Source organism: Copadichromis virginalis, linkage group LG3, assembly GCF_057382275.1.
Source record: "Copadichromis virginalis isolate Kocher_CV1m ecotype Utaka linkage group LG3, C_Virginalis_male_GT1.1, whole genome shotgun sequence".
Taxonomy (NCBI): domain Eukaryota; kingdom Metazoa; phylum Chordata; class Actinopteri; order Cichliformes; family Cichlidae; genus Copadichromis; species Copadichromis virginalis.
The window spans coordinates 28925454-28944054 of NC_140620.1; the positions used below are offsets into that span (position 1 = coordinate 28925454).

Genomic DNA, 18601 nt, shown 5'->3' on the forward strand with positions numbered 1-18601 from the left:
CTGTACACCTCTGACTTCTGCTACAACTCTGAATTATGCCATATTCAGAAGTTTGCAGACGACATGGCCATCATGGGGTGTATCTGGGATGACCAGGAAGAGGAGTACAGGAGCCTGCTGAGGAACTTTGTCGCATGGAGTCACACAAACCACCTGCAACTCAACACCTCAAAGACTAAGGAACTGGTTGTGGACTTCGGGAGGTCCAGAGAAGGTCCACTGCCGGTTCAGATAGAGGGGGAGGAGGTGGAGGTGGTCAACAAGTACAAGTACCTCGGGCTGTGGGTGGACAATAAACTGGACTGGTCATGCAACACAGAGCACCTGTATAAAAAAGCCCAAAGCCGACTGTACTTCCTCAGGAGGCTGAGGTCTTTTAACATCTGCAGGAAGCTCCTGAGGATGTTTTACCAGTCAGTGGTCGCAGGAGTACTTTTCTATGCTGTGGTGTGCTGGGGGAGCAGCACAGCAAAGAAGGACTCATCCAGGCTGGAGAAACTGATCAGGAAGGCTAGCTCTGTGGTCGGCATGAAGCTGGACACTCTGGTGACAGTGGCAGAGAAAAGGACATTAAAGAAACTGATGGACATTATGGACAATGCCGGGTATCCTCTGCACACGGTCGTAAACAATCAGAGGAGCCTATTCAGCGACAGGCTGCTTCTCCCAAAGTCAAAAACCAACAGACTTAAAAACTCCTTTGTCCCAGACGCCATCAGACTGTTTAACTCCTCACTGGAGGGGAGAGGGAGGGGAAACAGGAGGACAAAGGAGGCGGGAACAACTGAGCTGTCGGTGCTTTTTTACACTGTGCAATATTTGCAATATTTGTTTTGTCTTTTTTTCTTATATTTGACTGTGCAATAATCACTGTGCAATATACTCACTCAAATGAGCAATCCTATTTATCCATATTGTATATTCTGTATCTATATATGTGTATATGTGTATATATGGTGTATTTATGCTTATATCCTTACTCTCATTCCCCTTAATGTATCTGTAACATGCAACTTCTTTCGGTGTTTTGCTACTGGAAACTGAATTTCCCAGAGGAACCCACTCGAGGGATTAATAAAGTTTCATCTAATCTAATCTAATTTACAGTGGCCCCTAGAGACAAAGCACGTACAAACTCCAAAACACGTACAAAACACAACAGAAGTGCTCCAGGATGCTCGGCACAGTGTTGAGCTTTTGTTACCTAGTGGCTACACAAGCCAGCAAGTACCAATGACCGGATTTGGTGTGTGGTAGTAACAGGTAAATGAACATTTTTTTTTTTTATTATTTGAATATATATGAGTGCTTGTGTATAAATACACAAACAATACACATATTCTTTCAATTGTATAATTTAAGTGATCTAGGTAGCTCTGTTTTGGAAGTTCAGTAAACGCTAGAAATGTGTATTGGTGTTTGTATGTGCTTTGGAAGTTGGACGTGCTTTTTGGAGTTTGTACGTGCTTTGTCTCTAGGGGCCACCGCACATATTTATATATAAAAATATATAAACAAAACCACTTTTTTTCCCATTAATAATTCCTTTTGTGCATAATTTTATATATTGTTAATAATAAATTAATTAAAGCAACAAAACAACCTGAAGAGCCGGTTCGGAGCCGAAAGAGCCGGTTCTCTAAAAAGAGCCGGAAATCCCATCACTACTAAATGTTAAGAGAAATATATGTGCCTCCAGCAGGATAAGGACTTTTGTCGCTGTGTGGGACTGTGGTTTCAGGTTTATATTGAAACAGTATTATACACAACACTTTTTCTTATGAGTATTGCAGTACATTACTTAATTACTGCCAGAAGAAAGTAATGTGTTACTCTATTCATTACATTACTATTGAATTTCTCTGTAAATTGACCTGAAACACACTATCTCATAATTACATTTCTTTTTTTGAGCAATGACCCAACGCAGATCACAACAAAGAGGGGAAATACCTCCAACAGAAACATTTGACTATTCAACATACAATTAATTTGCATGAATGTAATGACTTTAAATTTTAAACAAATATAAGAATGAAGACAACGGGGTTAACCCAGAACAGTAATGTTGTTGGTAATGGTGTTTTAGTTTGTTTGTTTCATAATTTGTGAATCTAGGTATTTACAGATTTTGTCTTCGTTTATATGAAAGAAAGTATACTGTGGTGGGGTTTGTTTGCTTCTTTGTTTGATTTTTTTGTATTTTTCGTTTTGCTTTGCTTTGCTTTTGATTGATATGTGTTTGTTTAATTTAAGACTGAAAGAAAATTAAATGAATGAGAGGTAAAACCTGAGGGGGTAGGGCCAAATAAGTGCGTACTTCTGCCTACTCCTTTTCAAACGAAAGAATGGAATGATATTTTTAATGATGATGAATGTACATATTTGAAATAAAAATGAACCGAACCGAACTGAACTTTGACATGCTTGCAGATTTTGGTGATAATGAGCCGATTAGAATTGATAAGAGATTGAATGAATAACTGATATCAATAATGGAATCGGAATCGCTAAATTCTTATCAATTCTCATCGCTAGCTATCAGGTCCTGGAGGGAGAAACTGGTTTGCTTGTGGCAGATCATAGGAGGGGAGAGAGTACTGGGATAAGATATCAGGGTTTGAAACCCTGTTTGAAGAGAGATTCTTTGGGCCCCTTGGAAAACAGATTGAAGAAAGAACAGAAACACCTTATGGCACAGAAAAAACAAACAAAAAAACACTCTACACTAGTAAACACACTCGGAGAGGCGTGATTACCACTTGGCTAAGCAGATGATCTAAGCGAGGGTTCCTGGGCTGGTTCTTAAGAATTAGCAGAGATCCTTTCACTGACTGCTGCAGGTGGACTGGAGTTACATCATACACTGGCCAATATGAACACAGCTGAGAGCAGCAGGCTGTGTAAAATGTGTTTTCCTTTTGATGTTTGCAGTCAGGTAATTCGTATTTGGGCACTAAGCATTTTTCAGTGCCTTTCAAACTGTGAACAAAGGAACACTTCAAACTGAGCTAACTAATTTAACTAAACTTTAAACTAATTTAAATCATCACAATTTGATATCCAGATATTACAGCTCTTGTCAATACTAGCAAAGTTTGATCATTTACCTGTTGTCTTCATCCTTAAAGGAAAGTTATCCAAATTAATCAAATATTTGGGACTAACAGACAATCTTGAACAAATGCCGAGTGTTCAGTGTTCGTCAGAGTTGTGAGTACAGCAGGAAAATTCACAAACAATACCGCTCAGCAAATTAATAATGAAACTATTAGTTGGCAGCATTGGTTTTGAAAAACAGTGGGAGACAGTGAGTCAGGTAAAAAATTACTTTTCCAATTTCTCAGACTAAATGTCCCTCCTGCTGAAGCGGCCTTGAAAACCGCATCTCTGCCAGTTTCATGTTTGAATCTGACTAATGTCTTCTCGTCAGTCTCTCCCAGTAGACAGAAAAGCAGTCGCTTTTGTTCAGATGCTTTGAAAATAGGTCAAATTTTTATCTAATGTCATCAAGTGCAATTATAGGTTGTGTTTGGGACATGCACACTTTAGAAATATGTTGTTTTTCTTTGACACTGTTGGATGAGCAGTGTTAAGTTTATTTACAATCAAACTGTTTTCAGTGGTAAATGAGTAAATTTCCTCTTTTATTTTTTTACTGTACGCATATAATTAAAATGCATTTACATTTATAATATTAAAGCATTAAGCACAAAGTATATAATATTAAAACAATAACAAATGAATAAATCTACACAGAACAGTCATTCAGTTCAGTTCAATTCAGTCAACTCAAGACATTTCACACTATATGGTAAAGACCCTAAAATACTGGAGACAAAACTTCAACAATCAGATGAGCCCCTATGAGCAAGCACTTGGTGACAGTGGGAAGGAAAACTCCTCTTTTAACAGGAAGAAAATTTGGATGGAACCAAGCTCAAGGAGGGGCAACCATCTGCCATGACTGGTTGGGCATGGGGGCAAGAAGAGAACAAAGGAGAGCATAGAGAGACACATTAATGACATGCAGCAGTGGTGAGTAAAGAAAACAAAGAAAAGCGTTAATGAGAAGAAACGATCAGTGCATTATGGGAGGTCCCTCAGCATCCTGAGAATATTACACCAGGACCGAGGCTCAGGGTCAGCTGATCTAATGAAATGTATGTATATAGAACTTCTTCAATCCCTTTGCAGCCAGAATGGAAGAAGAGCAGCTGAGAAAGGTCTGTTCACATCTGATGTAACAGATCAACCAGTTAATCCAAAGACACAAAAGGCACATATGAATTAGTCAGGCATCAGATATTTTGTTTTCTTTATGTTCATCCTCACTGTAAATCTGTTTCACACTTACCAATGCACCAAATTCAACTTTCGGAAACATATTAACTTATTACTTATTATTCTCCCTCACAGTGAACTTGTTAATTATTTTGTGCATATTTTCAGAGTTTTTGATCTCTGATAAAAAGAATTATATGCAGAAAAGTAAAAGTTCTTTGAAACAGATATAAATATATACACATTATAAACAGTAGGAAACTCTTCAGAAGGCCAATTTGGGCAGGCAGGTTTGTGTGTGTGTGTGTGTGTGTGTGTGTGTGTGTGTGTGTGTGTGTGTGTGTGTGTGTGTGTGTCTGTCTTTGTTGGGGGGAAATGTAAAAATTACACAAACTGTTTTAGAAAATGTAAAACATATTTTTTTAAGAGTTTAAGAGTTGTATTTAGTGCGTTTAAAAACATCTGTGTGGCTTGTTCACTATGTCAGCTTTGTGTGGTTTTAAGGATTTTGTAAAAAACAAAACAAACAACTTTAAAGGAGATGTATTCTGCTCATTTCCAGCTTCATGATGTTAATTTTAATTTCAATTCAATTTTATTTGTATTGCACCAAATCAAAGGTCATTTCAAGGTGCTTTATATTGTAAGGTAATAACCCTACAATACTACAAATAACTGGGTGTTAATGCATGATTTACAATCCAAAATAATCTTTATCTTAGACCAGATCATGGTGCAGCCCCTTAGCTCATCCTGTGTTGGAAACCAGATGTTTTAGGTCCTCCCCTTTGAGTCCAATTTAATTTAAGCAGCTGCCCCTTATAAACAGAACATTTCAACAGTGGGTGGGTGGGTCAGTCTGAAGCCTGTATTTTTGGCTTCTGAAACTTTGGCCAAGTCTAACATGAACGTCAATCACTAGAACATTACATAAGGAAAAGCAGAATAGATCCACTTTAAAAATACAAGATGAAGAACAAACAAAAAAAATTGTTTGAAAGCATACGAGCTAACTACATTAGTTTAATAATCTCAGTGTATCATTATACAAGAAGGAAACTGTTACAAGACAAATGTAAATCAGAGAATAACTCTTCTGTCACACAGACTTTGACCTCTGATATTGATAGTGTTTTTGAAAAGGTATCACAATGGTCAAGTTAGTCTGTAATATTTAACACATAACCATCATTTAAGTTAGTGTCAGTGCTCAGTGCGGACCTTCTCAGTTCACAGATGAAAACAGCACCATGATGAGGTCTACTGACTAACATCTATTTGAGGTAGCTGATATAATTAATTTGTAAAAGCATCCGATTTTTCACATTTAGTGCTTTGTAACATATTCATGAAAATGATATGTGTTAATACGCACCAAAGAGTTTTTCCCTTCTTCATTAGTAAATAAGAGAGTTCCTTCTGGCTGAGATTTTACATTTAGATGGTGACTACATGCATAAGGAGACAGTCTTATCCAACCAAAGTGAAAGGAACCAATTCTCACTATTTGGTAAACAGAATTTATACTGTACTAAAAACTGTTTCCACATAGTTTGAATACAATTTGTATTTTTTTTTCTTGGCTCTGAGAAGAGAGAAAAAAAAGTGCAAAAGCCAGCACCAACACAAATATTAATAAAAATCAGTGCCCTCAGAGTTTATCCACTTTACAGTGCACCAACAACATCTCCACACCCCAACAAAATTGGTGACAGAGCAGGTGTCAGTCAGTAACGTTGATGCATTTTATTTAAAAATAATAATAAGGCAAATTAGGCTAAGGTATGTTTGAGTAAACCTCCACAAATTGTGGATTTTTCATTTCCCATGTAGTGCATTGCTGTTAAACCTTGCCTCCAATTTTGCTGGTAAACATACATCAGTGAGTTAATGAGAGGTGATGGAATAAAGGCCTAAAAGTGAAACAACAAACAGATCTAACACTGGAATTAAGACCTGAGCAATATAATATGGACCAGGTTCAACATAGCCTGAATTTCTTTATGTTAGCTTGTTTAACGAAATCTAAAACCCCAGTCAGAGATGAAAATTTTTATTTTAAGTTATTAACGGCAACATTTGAAACATTTAAGAAGAAATTATTTTTCTGATTCAGTGTCCTGAGTAATAACCCACAAAAAGAAGAAGCTGTACTTCCTGTAGGGAAAATGATTTTGTGTTTAACTTAGCTCCCTTTGATAAAACATATTCTACTAACTCAGTCTCACTTCATTGGACCTCTCTGGTCACAAAAAACAACTTAAAAAAACCTTCATTTGACAGAGTCTGGTGTAGCTTTGACTGCTGGCCAGGAAATCCCAGTTAATATTAACACCAGCCTCATTACAGAAAGAGATGAACTGAGAGGTAATCTGTAATGGACGACTGTTTTAAACGAATGTAAACTGAATAATATGAGGTAGAAGGAGGGAAAAAAGAAGAAAAGAATATTCATTAAATTACTGATTCCAATCAAGTCTTTGTCATCAGCTGTGAACAAAGTGCATTCTTCTTAAGGTCAATGATGGATAAATGCTGATCGGTGAACTTTATAACACTAGTTTGCATTAATGACAAACAACAAACTATTTTGATCATATTAAGTCTAAACTGCTCCATAGAAGAAGATGCTTTGGAAACAGAAGCTGATACAAAAACACTTCTATGTAAACTGAAGGAACTCCATTAGCTCCAGAGTTAATTAGAAGCATATTATTAACTCCTTCAGTACAAAACCTCTCCTGAATTTGTTGATATGAAATCCTACAAAATGAATAATTGTTGATTACTAAATAAGAAATGACCAATTAATTGGTCCTCACTTTTCTCTTTTCCATGTGTCTTCAGTCTAAACCTGACAACATGGGATGCAACTGATCAGGGTGGACTGAAGTCATTAAAAAACAAAAAACCTTGGACAAAAAAGTGCAATTTGTGTTTGTACAGCTCTGAGGAATTGTGACAATATTTTAAAAACAGTAAGCAGCCTCACTACAGTCAGAGTTGACCTCAGGAGTGATCTGTAATAAGGCTACTACTTTACATAAATACAAATTATATTAATTATTTACAACACGTTAAAATTATGTGATGGCCTGTATTTGTATAAATGGCCTGTATTTATATAGCGCTTTACTAGTCCCTAAGGACCCCAAAGCGCTTTACACATCCAGTCATCCACCCATTCACACACTGGTGAAGCTACATTGTAGCCACAGCCACCCTGGGGCGCACTGACAGAGGTGAGGCTGCCGGACACTGGCGCCACCGGGCCCTCTGACCACCACTAGTAGGCAACGGGTGAAGTGTCTTGCCCAAGGACACAACGACCGAGACTGTCCAAGCCGGGGCCGATTACAAGGCGAACTCCAAACTCTTGAGCCACGATCACCCATAATCATCGTAATGCAGGGAAAGTGCAAAAATCACCACTACAAACAAACCCAGAGCTAAATAGAGACTGATCCTCTCACGGCTCTCTGGTTTCAGTGTTTCTGTCTTCTTCTTTTCAACAGCAGCTGCAAAGATATTGGACAAGTATGAGTGACAGGATCATTAAATGCAAACTTCTGTGGGCAAGAAAGTGTAAGTAATGAAGGTGAAGTGTTTAGTAGCTTAAAATTTTTGGTTTGGAGAAGCTGATGCAGAGCAAGCACTGGAGTTACACAACTCCAAGTGAATTTTAGCTTTACTCTATTTCCTCGTTTTGTGAAAACAATTTTCCAAAACCACCAACTGGTCGCTTTGTTCATTACATCTTGTTACCAGGCTGGACCCTCATTTAGCTTCAGAGCTGCCTTGTTCTGATGGACGAGTCTGGGTTGTCCGGAGAACTGTACTTGTCTGACTGCATTGACCCAAGAGTCAAGTTTGGTGGAGGGGAGCTTATGGTGTGAGGTTGTTTTTTCAAGATTGCGCTCGGCCCCTTAGTTGCAGTGAACGGGACTTTTAATGCTTCAGACAGACATTTTGGAAAATTTAACGGTCTCAAGTTTGCGGGAATAGTTTGGGGATGGCCCCTTCCTGTTCCAATATGACTGCACACCAGTAAACAGAACAAGGTCCATAAACACATGGATGAGGAAGTTACTGATCTTACGGCCACTGATCTTAAGTGGGCGGGGCGAGCGAAATTACACTTTTACTAAAAAGCCATTTAACCACACAAGGCACGAGTTATCCCTCTCTATCATCAAAGCTTTCATTACTAATGTGTTAAACAAGTTATTAAAAGTTTCTCACATCACACACACTCAACTTTATAAAGATAAATGAAAGTGCTTGTGTACTTGCGAATGCTACCTCTGTTTCCACAGTAAGCACAGACTGAAACTGATCTCAGAGCAGTGAAAGTGGAGCCAGCAGTAGCTTGGCTAGTGCAGTAATCTCCAATTGGCTCTGTCCTTGATAAAGTTTGCACCTTACTTGAATTGACATAATTGTAACTGTAATGTGACTACTAAACGTGCTACACTAATATATTTATGAAAAATAATATCCCAGTATCACGCTACTTTGTGTTTTAGCCAACACTGGATGACTTGATAATACAAGATGGTGACAATTGTAAATTGTCACCAAACTGAACTAAAAAAATGTTGTTTTCTTTGTTGTTGTTTTTTGTCATTTATTTATTTATTTTTTACAGTGATATAGATAGAAAAATGTCCCTGACTGAAAAGACACACACTGATTTAGTATCCCTTAATTATCCAAGACTAAATATTTGTTTACTATTTAGTTATTGTCCAGGATACCAACAGTGATGTCATCTTACCTGTAACAATGAGGTCACAGGTTTTGAAACTAACTTCTTCGTTAAGGACAACGATGCAGTGATACGTCCCTGTGTCGTTGAGCCTGAGATCAGTTAAGAGACATTCAAGCCGTCCTTTCCTGGCGAGCTGTGGATCACACTGCAGTCGTCCTCTGTAGTTCTCATCTGGATACACCTCAGTGCCAGTTTTGCTGTTATAGAAGAAAACCCGTGTCTTCTTTTCCACATTTATTATCTCTATTTGTAGGAAGTCAGGAGGCCTGTTGGTGTCGAAACGGAGCAGCCAGGTCAACGTGATGTTACTGTTACCTTCTGCATGATAGACCTCCTGTTCTGCACTCATAGTGAATTTAGTCTGACCTGCAAGAGGAAACAGACACAGAGTAAGTGAGGAACTATAAAAAAAATGCAGAAAGAACTCAAAAAATGAGTAAAGAAACAAATAATGAACAACTTAAGGCAAATTGGTTATTTAAACTTAGAAAGTTTTTTGTTTTTTTTGTCTAATCTTCAGTCTGTGTGAAAGACATGACATCCCTGATAGGGAAATCTCTGACACGCTCATATGAATGTGAGCCCCACCCACCTACTCATTGAACACAATGCTATTAGGTTAAGATTAGCATAGAAATTAAGCCTAAATGGAGAAAAGTCACAACTTCTTGCTTCAGACAAACAAGTCTTTAGTTTTCTGTGTTCAAAAATATGCAATGGTCTTTTGTCAGTGTTCATCTTTACAAGGTGAGTGGGAGGCCCAGTCCAACACAAATTCAGTTCCAAAAGAAGAAAAATTGGAAATGCAAAAAGCTTAACATAATCTTTCTTTATTTCTCTCTCTCTCTCTCTCTCTCTCTCTCTCTCTCTCTCTCTCTCTCTCTCTCTCTCTATATATATATATATATATATATATATATATATATATATATGTGTGTGTGTGTGTGTGTGTGTGTGTGTGTGTGTGTGTGTGTGTGTGTGAAGCCACAATGGAACCACCAGAAGATGCCTCATGGAGAAGGGAAAAGCAGGATGGTAGTTAGCAGCTTACAGAAAAACCCAGTATCAAAAAATACAAATAAAGAGCTGAAAGTCAGAATTGCTCTACTTTCGCTACTCAAGCTGTAATAATTTATTTTAAACATGAAGAATGGTGCAAGAATAAATCCTCTGTAATAAATAAATGAAAGAATATAAGAATTCTTCTAATTATTCTTAGAAGTATAAAAATATTTCTGTTGACATAAAATACAAAATGCACAGTTGTGATATCACATCTCATATTTTCTGTAGAAGCAAACCTTTCAAATTCTGTGTAATTACTGTATTAAATGCCGTTCTTTTAATATATATATTAGAAACAGAAACATTAGCAGCTACTCACCGACTACAGCACAGAAGAGAGTCGCTGTTATTGCTGAGAGGAAGAGAGCTGTGCAGCCTGGCATTCTTCATTGAGCCCTAAAGAGTGAAACCGCAGAACGAGAACATTTAACTACATCATTATTTACAACATTTATTAACTGAGACAATTAATTCATATCACAGCTCCAGTAGATAATCAAGCATTATATTATGTACTGCAGCTCAGATTATCAGCTGTTATCTGATAAATCTGATAAATTAATCATGACAGGTGTATCCTTTGGAGAAACACGATAAATTAAATCCAGTTTCTTTATTCTTTTTTTTAATAGTAACTGCAAATGCAAATAAATGCACAGCGGAGTGAAGTCTAATGTGGATTTAAGACGTTGTGTATTTATGCAGCAGCCCGACTCAAAACTAAATACAGTGAACAAGCATGCCTGACATGTTTATGATCTTAAGAGGAGGGCGCTGTTTTTATAATATTTCATTTAAAGCACACAAATGTCAGGAAAATCAGGAGTCTTCATAACACTGTATGATGCGGAAGGTTTTTGTACAAATGTAGCCTACTCACTGCCGTGTCTTTCTTTCCAGTTTCGGACGCAGAAGCAGCGCATTCTCAACTAAAAAAAAAGCCCAAAAAACGTTGTTTTCTCCGGATATCTTTGGTAGAATCCACATTCCTGCTCATCCAGAGCTCAGACTTTACGTTAAGTTGCACATGGCTCCAAACACGGAAGGAACCCCCCCCCTCAAAAAAAAAAAAAAAAAACCGGACGCGGGTTACTGATGAGAATAGAATGCCACTTCCTCGTTTCTCTATTGTTAGCTCAGCTGAACAGCAGTGCCCACGCTTTTACGAGTAAAGCAAACGTACGTTTAAGGAAACAACGAGGAGACATTTCATCGTTGTTTCCTTAAAAATGTTTATATTTGTGACAATATGTGAAAAATGTCCAACACACAAAATCAAACACGATCTTCACAGCTTTATAAACTTTATCTATTTAAACTGTATTAACTGAACAATCTGGAACAGAATTTTTCAAATATTTATTTAAATACGTTTAAGGTGCTACATTTACAGCATCCCTACATCAGCTCACCGTTATGCACTGCTACAGATTAACGGACCAACACATTATTTAAATCACCTTGTTCTCATCCATTTCGCACACTTTCGGTTAAATACCCGGAACAGATGAGCGAACATATTGGAGCTGCAGACAGAGCAGCCCGATAATTTAGAGCAGCGGAGAGAAAAGCGAAATAACAGAAATAAAAGTCAGTTGTTCTAAATTGCTGCAGTAAGATCAGAATTACGTGGAGAATCAATTGCTTTCTTTATGCGTTTTTCAAATACGTGGGCTGTATTATTATTATTGTTGTTAATAATAATAATAATAATAATAATAATAATAATAATAATAATAATAATAATAATAATAATAATAACAATAATAATAATAACAATAATAATAATTGTGTGTGGGTCGCAGGGGGAGGGGTAGCTACTGTTACCTGATTCAGAGCCTGGATTACCAGTGGGCGAATGCATAAATAATCACGAACCACGGAATATCCCACCACCAGGGCACCCAGTCACCTCTACTTTAGGCCTTCAGATTCGTAGTAAAAACATAACTCATTAATAGACTTGAAACGGGAAATCAAATACGTCATCTGTGGTTAACCCTATACTGCACAAACACACCAGTAGCACGAACAGCCTCAATCAACCAAAAATAAATATGAATAAATAAATAAATAAATACAATAAAATAGCGGCTACTGTTAAGCATATAATGTGAATGGCCACAACCAGTGTTAAAATAAAATATTCATTCTGCCTCACAGATTTCACCCAGCCTAAAAGTCACATTTACACAGCATACAGCAGAGTCAAGTACACTTTGTAGCAAAGGCAGGACTGTGGATTTACTGCATAGTGGTAATATTAAACAGCTCAGGGGTAGTTCATAACAGGCCAAAGCGTTGGTGTCATGTGTGTGCTAGTTAAATACTCCAAATGTGACTTACTGGCACTCAAAAGTTTAGGTGCTACGTTTCCCCACTTTGGGCACTGATGTTCAAAGTGTAGAAAAATATTACGCCTCAGGAGTGAGAACGTGCTGGTCTGAGAGGTCATTCATCAGGGACATGTGTGTGAGTCATCATGGTTCAAAATGTTTTTAATCCAAGTTGGGGAATGGCACAGGGATGAGGCCCACACAGGGACACTTGTAAGAATTTTCAGGGATATGAAGCTCATTAATCTGGTGCTGTTCTGGTTGTGTTCTTTATTATAACGTGGTAGTTAAAAATAAATTAAAAAATGTGTAGGCCTAATAGCTTTTGATAGGTATTGGCTTACAGCTCATTTTAAAAAATGCAACGTTGCACCAAGTTCATAAATCACACTTTTATTTCAAAAACGAAAGCCAGGGATAGTATTTAATTCACTTTGAGACCTTTGTATATGTTTGAATTTGGCAGTGGGTGTTGTGAAGCCCACCTTTTGCAACAGCACACTTAGCCTTTCATTTCACTGTGTCAATTCCACTGGAAACGTTGGTGCTTCTCTTTGTCAGAATAACTGTTCAGGCCAACAAGCAGAACAAGTCAAACAAGTTTCTCCTTGTGTGAGAGAGGAGACAGTTTCACTAATAAAATGGGTCATGCTGAGAAAGGATGTTGTTGAAGGAGTCCGTGTGGGATTAAAGGTTTCAGAGGAAGAAAAGAAAAACTCACACAACCTAAGTAACTTTAAGTGTTTTTTTTTAATGTGTGTGTTCACATGATGCTGGTTTATGTTGCTGATTTTCATTTTTGTGTTGGTTTGTAGTTTTGTAGTCAGCCATCAGTGAGGTGTGAGCTGACAGGAGCTGTGTTTGTCACTGTGAGGAAGGGCGAGTCTGCTCTAACTGCTGCAACAGAAGAGTTTTAATAGAAATGCTGTTCTACTCTGAGTCTGAGTCACAGTTTAACTTGAACTGTTGATCAATGAAGTGTCTCTGGTTACAGTCGAGGGCCACCATCAGCCTGCAGGCTGCACTTAGAGAGCTTTAACTGTTAGAAATGTACAAAGAAAAAATAAATGTTGGTTTTAAATTTAGTTTTAAAATGGGTACGACCAATTCATTAAAAGTGCATAACTCAGCATTTTTTTAAATTCTTTTTTTTTATTAACATTTATTTATTGGTTTTAACCGGTTTTACATGGTGCACCGTGAAAATAGAAAAAATAAAAACAAAGTAATAGTAATAATAATAATAATATTAAGATAGTCCACATGTTTTTTGATTTTTCCAACAGATAGCAATACAGTGCTTGGCTTCCAAAAATCCAATCGTTAACAGAGCTCTATTGTTTGCAGCAGGTACAAAATTATCCAGGTATATATTTAAAATACATATTTTAGGATGAAGTGGAATCACATCACCAATAATTTGACTCAACAGATTTATTACGTACTGTACCTGAGGAACAAAAAGGGACAAACACTTGCCTTCATTTAAGAAGTACATTCATACAGAGGTAATCTATGGAAACACACTAGTTCACCCTTTGGGAGGAATCAGTTCCTGTGAAACATTTCTGTAAGTCAACGTTGTGGAGAATGAATGAAACGAGTTCTTCAGGTGACTCAGCAGATCCACACCAACAAATGAAACTTCTGTGGTAGAAGAATCTGGAATTTTTTGATTTCCAATCCAGTTAAACTATTAAGGATTAAGCAACAGTGCCCATCTTTGCTCTTCTGAAATCTGTGTTAAACAACAACAAACATAAATTAGTAACAAAAATACAGCTGAGTAGAGGCTTTACAAACCACCAGCAGCCATAATGCTAAATTTTAATCTTCAAATGTTTCTGAGCCGTCTTCAACCTGCTTTTAACACAGAAAAGTCCCACAATCAATGCAGCCTGACTCAATCCTAGATGTTCAGCACACAGAGACACAGAGGTGCCGTTTAAAGTTTAGTGTTAACCTGAGTCACTGATCATTTACAGTATTACAGAGTCTGGCAGTCTTTGCATGATGTCCACATAACTGTAAGTTTCTAGCTGACTCTCAGGTGTGACAGGTGTGCCAGCAGGAAAGAGTAATAATAACCTGCATCCTGAGGTTTGTCATGCAGGATTAAAGGAGCCAGGCTTTGTTCACACAGCTGGGATTGTATTTTACACTGACCCTGGGTCAGTATAAGTATCATACAGTTTAAACGAAGCACTGAAACTTGCACATATTTATTACAGATGCATTGAAGCTAATCGAGATATTTACTGTCAATCTGTGGCTGCGATTAATCACTTTACTGAAAACTTTATTAACTAGTAACTTCATCAGTCATGACAGAAGCTAATATTTTTGTGCTAACATCGTTTAAACAGTAACAGCTTTGCTAATATAAGCTAACGTTTAAACTGTAGCTTTAAGCTAGCACCATAAAGACAGTAAAACACGTAATAATATCTACAAATGCATCTTAAAGCTGTTATATTAGCACTCGGTGTATTACTAAGATAACCAAGTTAACATTACTGACACTCGCTGACTTTTAATAGTCATTCTATAAATGCTGTCCGTTTAAACGGTCTCACCTGTACACACTGCATATTCACAGGATTCCAGCCAGAGTGGATTCTGGAGTCTTCCACGCTCCTGTTAGTGATCCTCCATCTGGATGGATGAGAACAACCTTCTGAACAATCTAGCAGGAGATGGCCCATATCTATGGGACTGATTTGTGCTAATAACGCCCATTGGACTGATAACAGCCGAAGCGGGTGAATAAAGTCACCCAGTCTAGCTGTGCCATACATCACTCCCTCCATAAATGCAATAAACAATACAAAAGTAATAGCCTATAATTAATTTATCTGCTGTATCTGCTGTTTCTCAGGTAGTTGCTTATATTATATAATATATTGTGTTCAGTATACATCACTACAATGTGATTTTTGGAAATATATAAATATACGGACAACAGGCTCTTCCGCGGAAATCTCTTGTCGTGAATAAACAACATTTAGGGAGCTCTATAGTATTCACTGAGAGGACCCACTACCTCGACGCGAGGGGGGTACCCTGCGTGTCGATAGGTGAAGCAGAGGGAGCCTGACCATGTGTCACACATTTGACGAGTTGGGAGTGAGGACGTGTTGGTCTATCTCTCACAAACATTCTCATACAGTAAGTGAAAAATAATCAGTAGTATATAGAATCATTCCGGCTTTTGATCAGCATCATGATGCATCTGACTGAGGTCGGGGATGGACAAATTTATCGAAGCTCATACTATGAACTCACACCGTCTTCTTCAGCGAGGCTGCAACAAAACAGACTGAGCATTTGCAGAAGTAACATAAAGAAAAGTGTAATGTCTCTAACAAAAAAGTAAAGCCCATTAAATACAGCTCCTCACACACTCACTGATGGCTCACTGTATAACAAGTGGTCCAGCTTCTACAGAGTGCCAGATAAACTACTTACCCACCAAAACTTTCAGGTTTACACCCGGAAACGTCACTGACAGCACTGGTCAAATCCAAAGTTTCTCACTTTCTATTGAAACTAATGAAAGTCTGCACAGTCATTTCTGTTCATGCTGCTTCTTTTCTCTTTATCAAAGACGGAAACCAGGACGGAGACAACTTCCCCTTTTGGTAAACATATTTGGGTTGCGGGTTCTAAGATTACAGAAACACTTGAGCTGCCATGTTAGTGAGTGTTGACTCCCAGGTTTGTCAACACTCACTAGCAGTTGTAAGGTTTCCTACAACTGCTTTGACTGCACAGACTAGTTTGCAAAAACACCTTTGTTTTGTTTTATGTTGTAAGCATTAATTAATGTTGAATTAATGGTGATAATCAAAGATGAGAATTGTTAAAGGTTATACATAGATAATACATCTATATGCATCAGATAATAATTTTACTGCTGGAAAGTTTGAGCTTCACAATAAACACTCTAAAGCTTCATGTGCAACAGTTAAAGCTGGCAAAGTGCAGAAGGTGGTGACCTTCGACTTTAAGGGAAGACATTTCATTTATCAAGAGCTCATGTCAGCTGAGCAGTCTAGGAATTGCTCTGCTCTACTTGTTCATCATCTGTTGATCAGCTTGCCTCTACTTACACTGAGAGCAAACCTTCAGTCTTCACCTGAGCATTGCATGAACTGCTGTACTGAAAACTTTGAGCTGAAAGTCTGCTTCTTTGTTTCTTTCTTCAATTCAAATCGAATCGAATTGTGAATCAGAATCGAATCGATTCTAGAAATCAGTGACAACACCCAGCCCTACAGTGAAAGGTTATGCTCAAGCTAAGGCTTTTCTGCAGGAACACTTTGGAAATTATTGCAGCTGCCTACAAGGAAAAGGCATTGTCATGGGCCCCAGTTAAATCAGAGATTGCCACTTCAGGATTACGGTTTATTTCTTAGAGGACGCTGTAACACTATGAATGAAGTGCAGTACTTATATGATTTGGATACACCAGCTAATATGTTACAATAATTAATAAGTCTTTGCTTAGGCTGCTGCCCCCGCGACCCGGCCTCGGATAAAGCGGATGAAGATGGATGGATGGATGGATGGATGGATGGATGGATGGATGGATAATTAATAAGTTGCTATAAGGGACCAGTGGAGGACTACAACCAGTGAAATAGAGAGATTCAATCAAACATTCAGAATCAGTGACAATGTTCAATTTGTAGAGAGACAAGAAAAGATTCTAGCAGATCATATATTTGGAAGTATCCATCCATCTTCAGTCTCAAATAATAGTGTAAAACTAGCTACTTTGAGGTCTAGAACAAAGCAGTTTTTTTGTCATGGTCTGGGTGTGTAGCTGCAAAATTCCACTGGATGTCTGAGCTTCCCTGGTATCTGCCCATGAGCAGGGCCTACAGCCTCCCTCACCTGGAGCTGATGAAGGCAATTTGGCTGGAGATTTAAGGTCCTCGCTGACACTGCTTCCTCGCCAGTTCATCAACAACCCTATTTGCTCCCAGATATTCCACCGCGCTGACAACTCATCCTGGAAATCTGGTTCAACTGCCTGCTTTTTGGAATTATTTCCTTGCCTCACCTGCCTGCCCTCCTGCCCTCACATTACCACAGAACCTTCAATGCTCAGGACAGCCGACACATGCTACCAAACCCACCTGAACCACACCACCTCTCCTTCAACGGTTCTATCTCCCACCTGCACAGTAAGACAAAGAAATTCATAGCCTCCACTCTCTCCAGAAAACCTCACTGACTACCATTTTAACACCGCTCTCCTCTCTTCTAGTGCGTGCTCCTGTTGCTTTCTTGGACCTGTCACTCTGCTTTTCCTACTCTCTACATGCCCCGTTTATCAAGCCTTAAGTCGAGTGCCATAGTAAATGTTATTCTTATCCTGATTAATAAAATGCTGTTAAAACCTTTCCTTAGCCTCTGCTTTGGGTTCTCTGCACGTGGGTTTTGTTTTGGTACTCTCACTATGACAGTGACAGTTTTGGTATTGATGTAACTGCTGTGTATTGGGCACATCAGCAAGGATTGTAGAAAATGTCTCTCATGCAAAGTGTGTCATTTGACACACTTGAAGCATTCATTTGTATGAATGCTTCATATTCATACAAAGGGGTGAAGAAACATAAATTAAGGGAAAAAATACTGTTCAGGAAATACTGTTCCTGAACGTAGTCATGATGAACAACTTGCTTTGGCCAGAGAAAACCAACATTTTATGAAGGTGGTCACAGATTCAATTGTAAAAAGTCACTATCAGGTTGCATTGCCACTGAACAGGAGTCAGCAAAATATGTGAAAGAATCAAAAGATTGTTGAGCAACGTACTCAAAACCTAAAGAGCAGGGTTAAGAAAGATCCTTTATTTCAACAACAGTACACAGACCTTATGAATGAGATAATTTCCAAAGCATTTGCAGAAGTGCCTTTAGAAGAACTCACACATAGTGATGGGAGATCAGGATTTACTCCACACTTTGATGTGTATCACCCTCAGAAGGGTAAGATTTGTGTTGTGTTTGACTGTGAAGCATGATACATAGAATCCTTTGAAAGAGATGATGGTACTTCGAATGGGATTGACAGCCATTACTATGGTAAATTGTATGGATTACATTTGGAAACAGGAGTTGCATATGGAGTTTCT

At 38.1% G+C, this 18601-nt stretch overlaps 1 protein-coding gene across 1 annotated transcript; it reads right to left on the reverse strand.

Moving 5' to 3' along the window:
* Positions 1-3626: 3626 nt before the first annotated feature.
* Positions 3627-10511, reverse strand: LOC146713975 (programmed cell death 1 ligand 1-like). The gene is made up of 3 exons (XM_085450581.1): positions 10440-10511; positions 9062-9421; positions 3627-7802 (listed from the first exon to the last, which is right to left on the reverse strand). Exons 1-3 carry the CDS (start codon positions 10501-10503, stop codon positions 7672-7674), a joined length of 555 nt encoding a protein of 184 aa, XP_085306707.1. The 5' UTR covers positions 10504-10511; the 3' UTR covers positions 3627-7671.
* Between the last annotated feature and the right edge of the window lie 8090 nt (positions 10512-18601).

What these genes read in the sequence shown, in the direction of transcription:
- LOC146713975 (XM_085450581.1), bottom strand. Translation starts at nt 10,503, where the DNA reads ATGCCAGGCTGCACAGCTCTCTTCCTCTCAGCAATAACAGCGACTCTC. An exon ending in TCTCTTCTGTGCTGTAGTCG is followed by an intron (nt 9,422 to 10,439) that starts GTGAGTAGCTGC and finishes TTCCTCTTGCAG; the next exon opens with GTCAGACTAAATTCACTATG. An exon ending in CTGTGACCTCATTGTTACAG is followed by an intron (nt 7,803 to 9,061) that starts GTAAGATGACAT and finishes ATATCTTTGCAG; the next exon opens with CTGCTGTTGAAAAGAAGAAG.